This window comes from Phaseolus vulgaris, chromosome 4 (assembly GCF_000499845.2).
Source record: "Phaseolus vulgaris cultivar G19833 chromosome 4, P. vulgaris v2.0, whole genome shotgun sequence".
In the NCBI taxonomy this organism is placed as follows: Eukaryota; Viridiplantae; Streptophyta; class Magnoliopsida; order Fabales; family Fabaceae; genus Phaseolus; species Phaseolus vulgaris.
The window spans coordinates 7,522,297-7,535,219 of NC_023756.2; the positions used below are offsets into that span (position 1 = coordinate 7,522,297).

The 12,923-nt window shown below is 33.9% G+C and overlaps 1 protein-coding gene across 1 annotated transcript; it reads left to right on the forward strand.

Annotated features, from left to right (window-relative positions):
- The first annotated feature begins 3,177 nt into the window (after nt 1-3,177).
- LOC137837130 (COP9 signalosome complex subunit 3) lies at nt 3,178-11,457 on the forward strand. The gene is made up of 11 exons (XM_068645999.1): nt 3,178-3,621; nt 3,744-3,856; nt 4,781-5,027; nt 8,021-8,078; nt 8,168-8,257; nt 8,405-8,470; nt 10,235-10,324; nt 10,468-10,626; nt 10,704-10,825; nt 11,026-11,098; nt 11,177-11,457. Exons 1-11 carry the CDS (start codon nt 3,437-3,439, stop codon nt 11,240-11,242), a joined length of 1,269 nt encoding a protein of 422 aa, XP_068502100.1. The 5' UTR covers nt 3,178-3,436; the 3' UTR covers nt 11,243-11,457.
- The last annotated feature ends 1,466 nt before the right edge of the window (nt 11,458-12,923 follow it).

The window sequence follows — 12,923 nt, forward strand, 5'->3', positions numbered from 1 at the left end:
ATTTTATCTTTGTGGTAGTGAATCATTTAGTAAAATGACTTATTTCATCCATGCGACAAAGTGGAAGATGCTAACCATATCTCAAGGCTTTTCCTTAAAAAAGGTTGTCAAATTGCATGGTTTACTAAAGACTATAGTGTATGATAGGAATGATAGGTTCTTAAGTCATTTTTGGAGAACTATTTGGACAAGACTTGGAACTAAACTTCTATTCTTTATTACTTGTCACCCTCAAACTGTTGGAGAAACTGAAGTGGTGAATATGTTCATATTTACATTACTAAAGGTAATCTTAAAAGGCAAAAATAAGTCTTTGGATGAATGTCTTCCTTATATAGAATTTGTTTATAATCGGGTAGTTCATACGTTTACCAATCTTTCTCCTTTTGAGGTTGTTTATTTCACGTTCAGATACACCTTCTTTATTACATAAAGAAAGAATGTTCATATTTGAGTTTATTAAGAAGTATCATGAGAATGTGAAATATCATATTGAAAAATAAACTAAAAAAGTATGTTAAATACAACAACAAAGGGAGAAATAAACTTGTTATTGAATAAGGAGATTGAGTTTTACTTCATTTAAAAAAAAGGAAAGGTTTCCTTTTAAGAAGCTGTAAAAATCCAGTTTAAGAGGCGATAATCCATTCCAAGTCCTTCAAAAAACCAATGATAATGCATTTAGACCTGATCTTCCACTTGAGTATTGGGTTAACCCTACTTTTAACATTTATGATTTATCTTTTATTGCACGGGCTGTTAATTTGTGGATGATCTAAATCTGAGGACAAATCTTTTCCAAGATGGATGGTATAGAGGATCATCTATAAATATAACTCTTTTTCCCCATATACAAACCACTTTTGACTTGAATCATATTTGAATTGCTTATAAACATTATTGTATTCTCTTTGAAAGTCATTAAAGGAATAATTCTCCTATTTTCTTCTTTTAGGAATTTTCCTTGAAAGAAGATCCGAACTAAGTTTCTTCAGCAACTTAGTGAGTTTAATAACTTTTAATCTATCCTTGGAGTTTCTGCTAAAAGGTTGGAGAAGGACTCCATAAGAGGGTAACATCTTACAATAGGTGCAAGATAAACAACACTCTTCTAGACAACTTATTTTGCATGAGTTTTGTCAACCTTCCTTCTTTACGGGATCTTATGTGTATAGAGCATGAAATGAAAAGAACCAATACAAAACCTTTGTAGCCATTGTGAGAGTCTTCTTCTACTACTGCTTCTTCTTGTGTCTAATCATCTTCTAATAGTGCTTATTCTTGTGTCTGATTATGCTTGTAACTCAAACACATTAAATTCTCTTGACTTAATATTAAATGTGTGTGGCCTTTTTGGCAACACCTTTGAAACACGACATAATTTCACAAGCCTAGGCGATAGCTTCCTTCTACTTTTTTAGCAAAACAAAGGGCCCAATACAATTGAATGACTCTACATCATTCACATCCCGCTTTTTCATAAAAGTTGTTTATATGGAGTAACTTTAAACACATTCTTCAAGAGATGTTGATTTTTTGACAAAAATATTACAAGATCCTCTTGAAAGAATTAATAAGCGTACATTCCCTATAAACATAAAATTAATATTTATAAGTTTGACATGTACTATGACATGTTTAAGATTTGCATCTATCAGACACAATATACTCATTATCCAAATAAAAACTTATGACAAATTATACGCCCTTGCATCTGTTCAAACAAAAACTTACCAGATGAAGAACATACATATAATGCTTGCGTTTCTGAGACAAAAAAAACAACAAACAATGTTTGTGTCTTGTTTAGCTACACAACTTGTGTAACATGATCTAATACTCATAAAATATGTCTTATACCTAGTTGTTTTAGCACAAAATAAAAAATCATACAAATGATCGATTGAACTTAGATATAACAATATGAAATATAGTTTATTCATTAACGACATTTATGTATATTATAAAAGAAAGTTGAAATTCAATCATTCTTCCAACCACCAAAATGTAGAATGTCTTTGGACTACTTGTTGAAAAAAATGAAATTCTTATATTGAAGTATGAACTTTGAGAAGAAGAGTTTTGAATAAGGTGATTTAAGTTTCCAATGGAAATCTACCAACTTGAGCAAGTAAGAGATTAAAAAATAATGATAAAAAAATCACAATAATAAATTTTAGAACAATGCTTTCTTTAATTAAAATGTTCTTATATAAATTTTTGAGTTTGAATATAAATAAAAAAATTAGATATAATTGCTTAATATATTTTATTTTAATTAATTAGATGAGTAATTTGTTATTATTTATAAACAAGTTATTATTAAATTACCGAGTTAACTTTCGTTGAAAATAATTGATTTATGAATATTTTTTCAAATGGGTAGTTGGTTAATGCTCCAACTTTTATTTTTAAATAAAAAAAAGTAGTGATTAATTATCAGTGTGTGTCACGTCTATAATCAAGATATAATTATGAACATGCTTATAATTAAGTCATTTAAATGTACAAACAATTAATATGATTAAATGATATATGACATATGAACAATTATTGACAATATAATAGATATATAACATACTAACATATAAATATCAAATTTTCGTTGTTGTTAGGAAATGAACAATGATTGATAATTAGTCTAATGTTTTATTAAATTTATATTTATATAAGAGAATTTTTCATTATAATTGTTTTTGGGTAGATATTTTTTCCGATTCTACTCTTATTTAATATTTCTCATTTTATTAATATAATGAAATATTTTGTCATTTTATATGAACTACTTAAAAAATAAAATTATTTTTTAAATTAATATTGATGTGTAATTTTTATATGACTCAAACTCTTTCCTTAGTTCCTTATTTTAAGACAACAAAAAGAGTATATTCTCACATATTTCCACACAAAATCTCACATATAAAATAAAATAACCTCCACTCTTAATCACTCTCTATGCACTCTATTTTTTGCTTTTCAATTTTGACTCATTCAAAATTATTTCTGTAGGTATTTTACATTTTATTAATTTATAAAAATTAAAAAAAAATATGGATAAACAGATAGAAGTAATAATAATAATAATAATACAAAAATAATTATCCATAACATGAAAAATAAAAAAATACGTTAAAAAAAAACCAACTTCAAAGAGAATTCTTTGCTTATGGCATAGCTATTGAAGTAGATGTGAAGATCTTGGTATAAAAAGAAGATTACATGCGAACAATTTTGACCGTGAATTCTTTCCGCCTAAAATCCAACGGCTGCCGTGGTCGGTGGGTCCCTCCCAGCATAGGAAGTGGCAACACACACACACTCCAAGGACGAGAGAAAAACGAAGAGGAGCTTCAGGAGCGAGTCACTGTTACGTGTTTTTCACTAAGTCGGTAAGAAGAAACGAGTGAGCGAGTCGAAAAGCGAGTCACCACACTGCATGGACCCTCTGGAAGCTTTGGTCGCCCAAATCCAAGGGCTATCCAGCACTTCCAGCGATGTCAATCGCCTCCACAGTATTCTCAAGCAAGCAGATGACTCGCTCCGATCCGAGTCAGCTCGCCTTTCTCCGCTTCTTACTCAACTCGACCCCTCCATTCACTCCCTTGGTTTTCTCTACATATTGTAAGTTCTAAAAATAGTTTATGAAAAACGTTATTTATCGATGCTCAAAACCCTAGTTTTTGAACCCTAGAAAATTGTTGCGAGATTGTGAGATTTTTATTTTGATTATTTTTTAATTGCAGAGAAGCCTCCATGTCCGGTCCGACCACCAAAGCGCAGGCTGAGACTGCCGTTCCAATCGCTACCAGGTTCATGGCCGCTTGCAGCGATCAGATTCGTTTGGCGCCTGATAAATGTATGAGAATAAGAGATTCGAATCTTTTGTTTTGCTTGATTGATTGTTCTTATAGAAACGACGTGACATTGGGAAATTGCCGGCCGAAGTTGCTTTTGCGCACTGATTTTGAAACCTTGTTGCTTACATGAGTTAATTAATTAAATGACAAATTGCGGGATGAAATTATTTTGTAGGTTTCTAGATACTTGTTCGATCGAGTGTTGTTTACAATTCAATGAATGTGAAGGAGAGGTGTTATGGTCGGCGTGGCAGAGAGGAGAAATGGATTAGATGGAAATAAAAAGGATGAATGGAAATAGGTGGGAAATCGAGAAATTGTTAGTGTTTGGTTGAAGAGAAGTAAAGAAAACATAAGGAGAGAGATTGAGAGATAAATGGAAATTGTTCCGTCTAAAAGTCCCGCATAGAAGTTGAGGAGGTGAGAGAGAGAGAGAGAGAGAGTGGAAAAGTTCAGGTGAGTCCCACTACTTTAAAAGTATCTCCTCTAACTCTCCTCCACCAAACATCCCCCATTTCATCGATCCATTCTATATCTCAACTATTGATTGGGAAAGAGGAAAATATTTAGTAAGTTAAGATTGTTCAAATGGAGAGAGAAGAAAAGGGAGAGATGAAGATTGGGAAATTTTGGTGTTGATTTTTGTTTCTTGGCTTTGGTTGTTTTTTTATTGTTTTTTCTTCCGAATTTGTAGTTTTATGTGTTTAAAAAGTTGAAGGATCTGTAGCAGAATGATTTTAATTTGATGTTGATGTTATTTCTTGGTTTTTGATTGATGTGTTTTTGAATTTTTTGGAATTTTGTAGTTTTATATGTGTAGGAGGTTGAAAGAAGGTAGCCGAGTTTTTAGTATGATGTTGATGTTATGTTGTAATTCGGTTTTCAATTGAATAATTGTTTCTATTCTTTTTGGAATTTTGTAGTTTTGTCTTTGTGTAGGAGGTTGAAGGAACAAGTGTTGATGTTGGACGCTCCAATTCGAGGTGTGGCTCCTATGTTCACTGGACTTCGGAAACTTCAGGTCTCTGCGGAGCACTTAACTCCCATACATTCAGAGTTTCTTTTGCTTTGCTTGTTGTCAAAGTGCTACAAAACTGGTTTATCCATATTGGATGATGATGTTTTTGAAGTTGACCATCCGCGAGACCTTTTTCTCTACTGTTATTATGGGTGCGCTGCTTTCTTCCTCTATTTCTTTCTGAGTTTTTAGTATTGCGTTTTAGTTGATGGAATGGAATGTGCTGTAATTTCTTCAACATTTGTAATATTAGATATGCTGTAGGTATTGTTCTGTGTTTTTTACAGTAGTGGTGGGGTTGTAGGATTTTCCCCATTTCAATTCATGTAGATATTTGGGAGTTGGGAGGGAAAGAATGCAAAATAAAAAGGGTAGGGAAGGGTATCAGGGAAGAGTATGGAAGTTTATTAATAAGTTTCCTTTCTATTGTTTGGATGTTTAAATTGGGGGAGTTTTTAAAATGTTTCTCCCCTTCAAATAAAGCAAGAGAGTTGCTCAAAATCTGCCCCTCCTAAAGCTGTTAGGATACCGGAACAAGTGAAATACAGAATTCAAGGTTTTAAAGGAAGGTCACAGTTTTATCATGTTTCTTGATATTGCAATAAATTGCAGATAAATGCAATTGATGTGGCTACAATTGCAATCGTGGACACCCCAAAAAGCCTTGATGTAGCAGTGATGAAAGTCACTGTTTTTTAAACCTTGGCATACTTTCATGAGGAAACAAGTGGCTGTAGGAAAGCTGATACAATATCCTATATCTCGAGTGCAATTTCCATGGCTTCTCAGCAGGAGATACCCCTCTTTCCCCATATCACACAAGGAAAAAATCTTAGTTGAATCTGCTCTCTATCCTTCCTCACATGTATATTTTCTATCATAACAGAATCATAATAACCTCAGCTTTCCTCTCTCTTCATTACCAAAATATCCTGCTCTTCCAAGTAACTCAATACACAAGCCGTCCCTCCTTTTCTCTTGTCCTCACTATCACTGCACCATCTCTCCTGCCAAATCCTGGGCGTCATCAATTCCCATCCAAATTGCCTTGCATAATTGCCTTTCTGAATTTTTATTTATAGTTGCTAACGCTTATATGATACACACATACCTTAGGGGAGTGGATCTCACTGCTTAAGCTTGCCATTTAGTGGAATAATGCCCAATGTCATAAATTACCCACATAAAATATCTTCATTCTTATGTGGGACTGAAGTCCCATTACTTGCATTGCAATTTTGGGGTCCTAACATTCCCCATTCTCCACCTGTTCCTGCAAGTAACGACTGTGCACTAGCACTTATGGCTATTCCCTGCTGAACAATGCAATGTTGGCATCAACATCTGCATTGCTTCTTTGCACTTAAGAGGCATGGTCGCGGGCCCTAACATCAAATTGACTGTTTTCTTTTAAGTGATCTCTAATAGCATTATAATTACTAGGAAATGAAAAAAAGACCCTGCAGGTGCTTCCAATGGTTTGCTTCCTCCTGCCCTAAAGCCTTTCTCACTCTTTCTTGACTCCCCTTCTTCTCATTCTCTCCAACTGAATTATCCTCTGGTTTTTCCTACCTCAGTGTGTTAGGCTTCTCTCTGAATAATTATCTCCTGCATCTTACATTATTCCTTGCAGAATACACATAAGATGTAGGAGGTATATTATTTTGCTTGTACCTTTATGTGGTTCTCATATCTTTGGATATATATGTCTATCAGTGGCATGTTGTCTACAGCAAGAAGCTACTTGAAATATAATAGAGCAAAAGCACACTGCGGAATAAGTTCAGTTTTTCTGAGATTTTTCTGAAGATAAGCATATTATGGATCTTGTCTTTCCTTCTGTTTTGATACGGTGAGGTTTGATGCAATGGTAATGATGCTGCCTTGTGAGCTAGAGCTTAGCTCACGCTTATAGGCGGTAAGTGATGTGTGCATATCTTTCTTCCATGGAACCCTACTATGTAGGAGCCTCATGTACTGAGTTGATCTTCTGTTCTATGAGCCAATTTGGAATCTGGAGAAATGAAGGCTTAAATTTTAAAGTGTTTCTTTTAAGTAGTGTTCTCCTCTGGATTGAAATAGATAGTCTATTATTTGCATTCTAACCATATCATATTTGTATCTAAAAAATGTATAAATATGGTGAGCAATTTTTTGTAAATATAATATAATGTGAAACAAAATGAGAATATTTATATGTTTTCCATATCTTTTGGCTGAAATTTTTGAATTATGGACGTATTCTTAATGATATAGCTGTTATATGGAAGTGCATGTGTGGTAGGGTTGGGATATGTTGATCTTGGTGTGATACTTGATGTGGATACAACATCTAAAATCACCTTTTTAAGAGTTTTTTTTTTTCCATAAAGAACATCTAAAATCACCTTATAAATTGTTTTTAAAATGCAATATTTGGTACAATATAATACAACCCAATTTTCCTGCCAAAAATTCATATAATTTAAGTACAATGTATGTGAGTAGCGGGAAGATTTATTTTTTAATTTGAGAAGCTTACTTTATATTATTTTTTGTAATGTTGAAGAAATAAAATTGTAATGTAGATTTTGCTTCAATCTTTGAGTGTTGTATTCATGATACAAATTTTCAATGCAACAATTAATTTTACAATGTCTTTATTGTGTGAAATGTTACTCATTAGTACTAGAATGAACCTTGATTTACACCAGCTGGCTGGTGTTAATATATACTAATCATATTTGTGTGGTTGTGTGAAAATTAAATATGTTGGTCATTTAGGGAGGGAGACACGAATATCACTTGATGATTCATTGAAGTTTTGACTATGCCATGTAACACAACTTCAATGTGTAAAGCATAAAGATATTTAAGCCAGGAGTCAGCATGTTCATTGATTGCCATTGCTATTTTCTGGACCTCATTTGATATCTGTCATCTAGACCCTGTAGTTTCTTGCAAATGCATGACTATTCAAATGCAATGGGATATGAAAACTTATTTTACTCTCTTATCTAATCTTTATCATAGTTAAATTGAAATGCACATGGATCAGATTGATGAGTACTTTGAATACATGTCAACTTATAATAGTTTTAGATTATGCTTCTGGTCATGAGCTCTGAAGCTTTTGCATAGTGTCTGACTTTTGACCTTCTAACAGAGGCATGATATGCATTGGACAGAAGCGCTTTCAGAAAGCATTGGACCTTCTGCATAATGTAAGAAATCTACATCCATCTATAACTTGTATGGTTCATGATTTGTTCTCGTATCAACCTTTTTGATTCAGCCTTTGTATATTTTCCAGGTTGTAACGGCTCCCATGTCTATCATTAATGCTATAGCTGTTGAAGCTTACAAAAAGTATATATTGGTTTCTCTCATTCGTAATGGACAGGTAAGTCTAGTTTTTTTAGAGATTACACCTGTTATGTTTCCTATGCATAACATCCTAAACAGTATCTTTATTGTCAGATGTCAAACCCTCTGTGTATAGGGTTTTTCTCGTTTTGACCAAATTAAACCTTTATTTGTTTTCTGGCAGTTCTCTACCAGTCTTCCTAAGTATTCTTCTTCTGCTGCTCAAAGGAACCTGAAGAACTTCTGTCAGGTATGACTTCAATTTAGTTGGTTGAGATACTGGCTTACAGTTTAGAAGGTCAAATTGTCAAAGTTGGTTTTTCTTTTATATGCAAGATATTGATAAAAATAACTTCTATCTAAGCATGTCTGATCAGAATGAAAATTAAGATAAGAGATAGTGTCCTATTTTAGTTTAGAAAATAGGAATAGATCCTGCTGTAGTAATCACTGGGTTAAATAAATCATGGTTTGCTAGGGTAGACTAAGTCAATCAATACCACCATCCTAAGAAGCTTTCTTGTCCCAAAGTCAGAAGGAAAGGAATTGACATTTGGTGTTACTCTCTTTGTTGGATCGAGCGCTTACCACTAGACCAAAAGTCATAACATAACTGATAGTCAGAGCGTAACTCTTTCTACTTTAGAACGTAATCCAAAGATCTCGATTCAATTGTGACTTGACCCATCTGACCTCTGCCACGGTCAATTGATGCCACCTGCAACAATCTCCCCCTCATCAATTGTCCCACTAGGAATCAAACTCTTTGATTGTGACGTTGATTTTGATGTTAATTGTGACGCGGTCCATCTGGCCTACGCCACATGACAATTGTGCAATCTACAACCAACAATCTCCCCCTCAACAATTGTCCCATTAGGAATCAATCTCATGACCTTGGCTTTGATACTAATTGTTGGATCAAGTTACCACTAGGCGCAACTCTTTACTTAAGAGCTTAACAGCCCAAGCACAATGATTCGATTGTGATTTGGTCCACGTAGTCTCCGCCATAGAACAATTGATGCCACCTGCAACACCCGAAGTTGCTTCTATGCATATGTACTTCCACTGGATCACCCTTTCTATGCATCCCTTGATTGTGTAACTCTCCATGTCAAAATATCTTCTGGTCCAACTGGATTGAAACCATCTTTGTGCAGTCCAGAAGGAAGGACAGTGTTCAGCTAATGTTATCAATAGAGCCCAGAGGGGCCACTATTATGGCTGTGGGGCAGGGTGGAGTGGTGGTGAGTCTCGGAACAGAGTTTGTCACGTGTTTTAGATTTGCTGTTGGAGTGGTTGCAATTATGCTTCTGTTCTGGGACTTTTTAGCCCTGCAACATTGAAGTCCAACTGAAATCTGTCGTGCAGGGAACTGTTATGCTCTCCATTACGCTGCTGCTGACCTTCCTTTGTGTTCAGTCAGATAATGTTTCACTTTTACGGGGTGGTGCAAGCTAACAGAAATGGATGGGGCGTGGTTCCCTAGGGTTTTAGGGTGTATTTTTCTCCTTTCTCATCTATTGGGGTTTGGGCATCAATTTGAGTCCAACATTTCTGTTATATTTTTATGTCACTTTTTATAATATAATAAATTGAAAGAGAATAATTGTAAACTAAATAAAGCATAATATATGATATGATATATTAAAAATAGTAATAAAAATATATATATATAAAGAGGTACTCTCTGATAGTGCATACTGTTGCATCTGTCATTTCCAATGGGTAACCTCTAGAACACTCTGCCTGCTTTAGTATATCCTCCTCTTGGTAAGCTATATCTATAGGGGACAAATCTTAGATGTAATCGATGGCTTCCTCAATTTTTTTCCTATTCATGGATTTAGTTAATTAGAATTCCTTTTTTGTACCATCAACATGAATGACAGCATAACTTGCTGTTAGCAATTTGTGTGATTACTTTAACGCACAGTAACTTGCCTTCCATGCGTATATTTTGTATTTGAGCTATGTTAACCTTATTTTAATCTTTTTCCCTTTTGGGCAGCCTTATGTCGAATTGGCAAATACTTATGGCAATGGAAAAGTTGCAGAATTAGAGACTTTCGTCAAGACAAATGCAGAGAAGTTCCAATCTGTGGGTTCTTTTACATATTTAATACTTATTTGAAGCATCGGGCATTTTGACTAGATGCAACGTTGCTCAATACATTGTTTAACTTCTAGTTCTTACGTTATGCAGTTACTTATCAAGATTTCTCGTGTAAATTTCTGTTTCAGGACAATAACCTTGGACTGGTTAAGCAGGTTGTATCTTCCATGTATAAGCGGAATATTCAAAGACTGACCCAGACATACTTGACCCTTTCTCTCCAAGATATAGCCAACACAGTGCAGTTAAATAGCGCCAAAGAAGCTGAAATGCATGTGCTACAAATGGTGGTCCTCCAACTGATATACATTGTCATTTTCATTTAGCATTAACATGCCACTAATAACATACTCCTAAACCACAGATTCAGGATGGTGAGATATATGCTACTATCAACCAGAAGGACGGAATGGTGAGATTCTTGGAGGATCCTGAACAGTATAAAACCTGTGAGATGATTGAGCATATTGATTCATCAATCCAGAGGTATATTTTATGTTAAAAGCTCGTTTAGCACAATTACTTTCCAATACTAAATTGTAACAACTGACATGTTTCACCTCAAATTTTGAAATGACAAATTTTCAGTTTTGTTACTTTTAATGGTTATTTTCATGGTGACCTATGTCTATAATATGTCCGTCCTCTAGTGCTGAAGCATTTTTTTTTTCTCAATTTATGGCCAGAATAATGGCGCTGTCAAGGAAGCTAACTGCCATGGATGAACAAATTTCATGTGATCAGTTGTATTTGTCTAAGGTGTGTGTTCAACTGTTAGGTTATCTTAACATTTGTGTAAACTATTTTTTAACTAACAAGCGTGACTTGCGTGCTCAGGCTGGAAGAGAGAGACAAAGATACGACTTTGATGACTTTGATGTTCCACAGAAGTTCAACATTTAAGGCCAGGCTATAAAAGATTATATGTACGAGGCTATGAATGATGCAAGTAGATAGTTCTGGTTCATCAGCCTTTTCCTTTATCGTTTTTGTTATCGCCAATCCTGAGAATGGGGAAGTGTTTTACTCCCAAGTGGAAGAGTGGTTGTTCTGTCGTGAACTAGCTGAGGATGTTGAATACTTATTAACCATATAAAATCTATTGCTCATTCTTTTCACTTTCATGTATGCTCTGTCAACCAAGCATAATGCAGCATATTTATTTGCGTTTAAACGGACAAGTTATCTTCTGTTATCGTCTTATCTTGAAACGGTCGGAGGCCAATGAAGGAGTTGTCTAATAGCACCAATGTTTCAAACTTGTTATTCGAAGATCTTAACTCGACTAAAAAGAATTACGGAGTTACTACTGTAGATAACATAATTGAAAATAGATTCACATTTCATAAAATGATTTAAATACATAACATAATTTAACATAGATTTAACATAATTGAAAATAGATTCACATTTCATAAAATGATTTAAATACATGACATAATTTAACATAGATTTATAATTCATAAAATGGTCCAAATGCATAACATAAATAAATGGTCAAAATATAATAATATAATTAAAAGTAAATTCAAGATAATGTTTAACACCCAAATGAAGTGGAGTAGTGGCGGAGCAGAGGAATGTGAACAGTGACGAAGCAGAGATAGTGCGAGTAGTGTGCGCCGTGCTCAGTCACGAGCGACGATGGCGTGACAAAGGCACATGTTATTTAAATTAGAGTTGAGTTTTCAGATTAGGGTTTATGGGTATTCAGATTAGGGTTTTTGGGTTTTCTTGGATTTAGTGTTTTTTTTGGACCGCGTCATGGATCGTGGAGGTCCAAGGATTGTCCAATTCAACCCTTGGATCGTTGGATCGCTTTGATCTCCATGATCCAGAGAGACTTTGATCCCATCTTCAATCCCGTTTTCTTCTAAAAAGGTTGCAAGATAGGAAGATCGCCGATTTACCTCACGATCGTGACAACATTGAAAAGCACAACAGAGTCAACTAGGAAATATTTTAAATAAAGAGCTTTATTTTGAAGTTAACCGTTATTTTGGTCTTGAAAGTTAATTTTTCAATTCACTATAATTTATTTTGGTATGGGAGGTTAACTCATCAATTACTTTGGAAATTAAAGCAACTTTCACGCTCCAAACAGAGAATGGGTTATTTTTTACAAAATTGCAAGGAATTCTACTAATAATCACTTATCATATTCAATTTAAAAATTACATAAAGCTATTTCTAGTTATTTGTTAATTTTTTAAACATAGTACATAACACCATTCTTAGTTAAGTATACAAAGTTACTTCTAGTTAAATACACAAAGTTATTCTTAGTTATTCAACTAAATTATTGAAAAGAATATAAGAAAAAAATTTCAACAAAAAATATATAAAATAAACACTCCTTACACAAGAATTTAGCTTTAAAATGATGAAAAATTTACAGATAGTACATGTTGATGTTTTGTGTGTTTGAGTCTTTTTAAAATATGTTTGACTTTAAGTCGATAGTTTTCAATGTGCACTCAATGTGCAGGGTGAAAGACAACTTTTTTGTAATTACTTTTGCACTTTTGACAACATCAAGTTAGACATATGTGTGTTAGAATAATTTTGGAGAAGTATGCGTCAA

Coding starts and splice junctions, on each gene's coding strand:
- LOC137837130 (XM_068645999.1), top strand. CDS start 3,437: ATGGACCCTCTGGAAGCTTTGGTCGCCCAAATCCAAGGGCTATCCAGC. Junction 3,857..4,780: donor TCGTTTGGCGCCTGATAAAT/GTATGAGAATAA, acceptor GGAATTTTGTAG/TTTTGTCTTTGTGTAGGAGG. Junction 10,325..10,467: donor ATGCAGAGAAGTTCCAATCT/GTGGGTTCTTTT, acceptor TTTCTGTTTCAG/GACAATAACCTTGGACTGGT.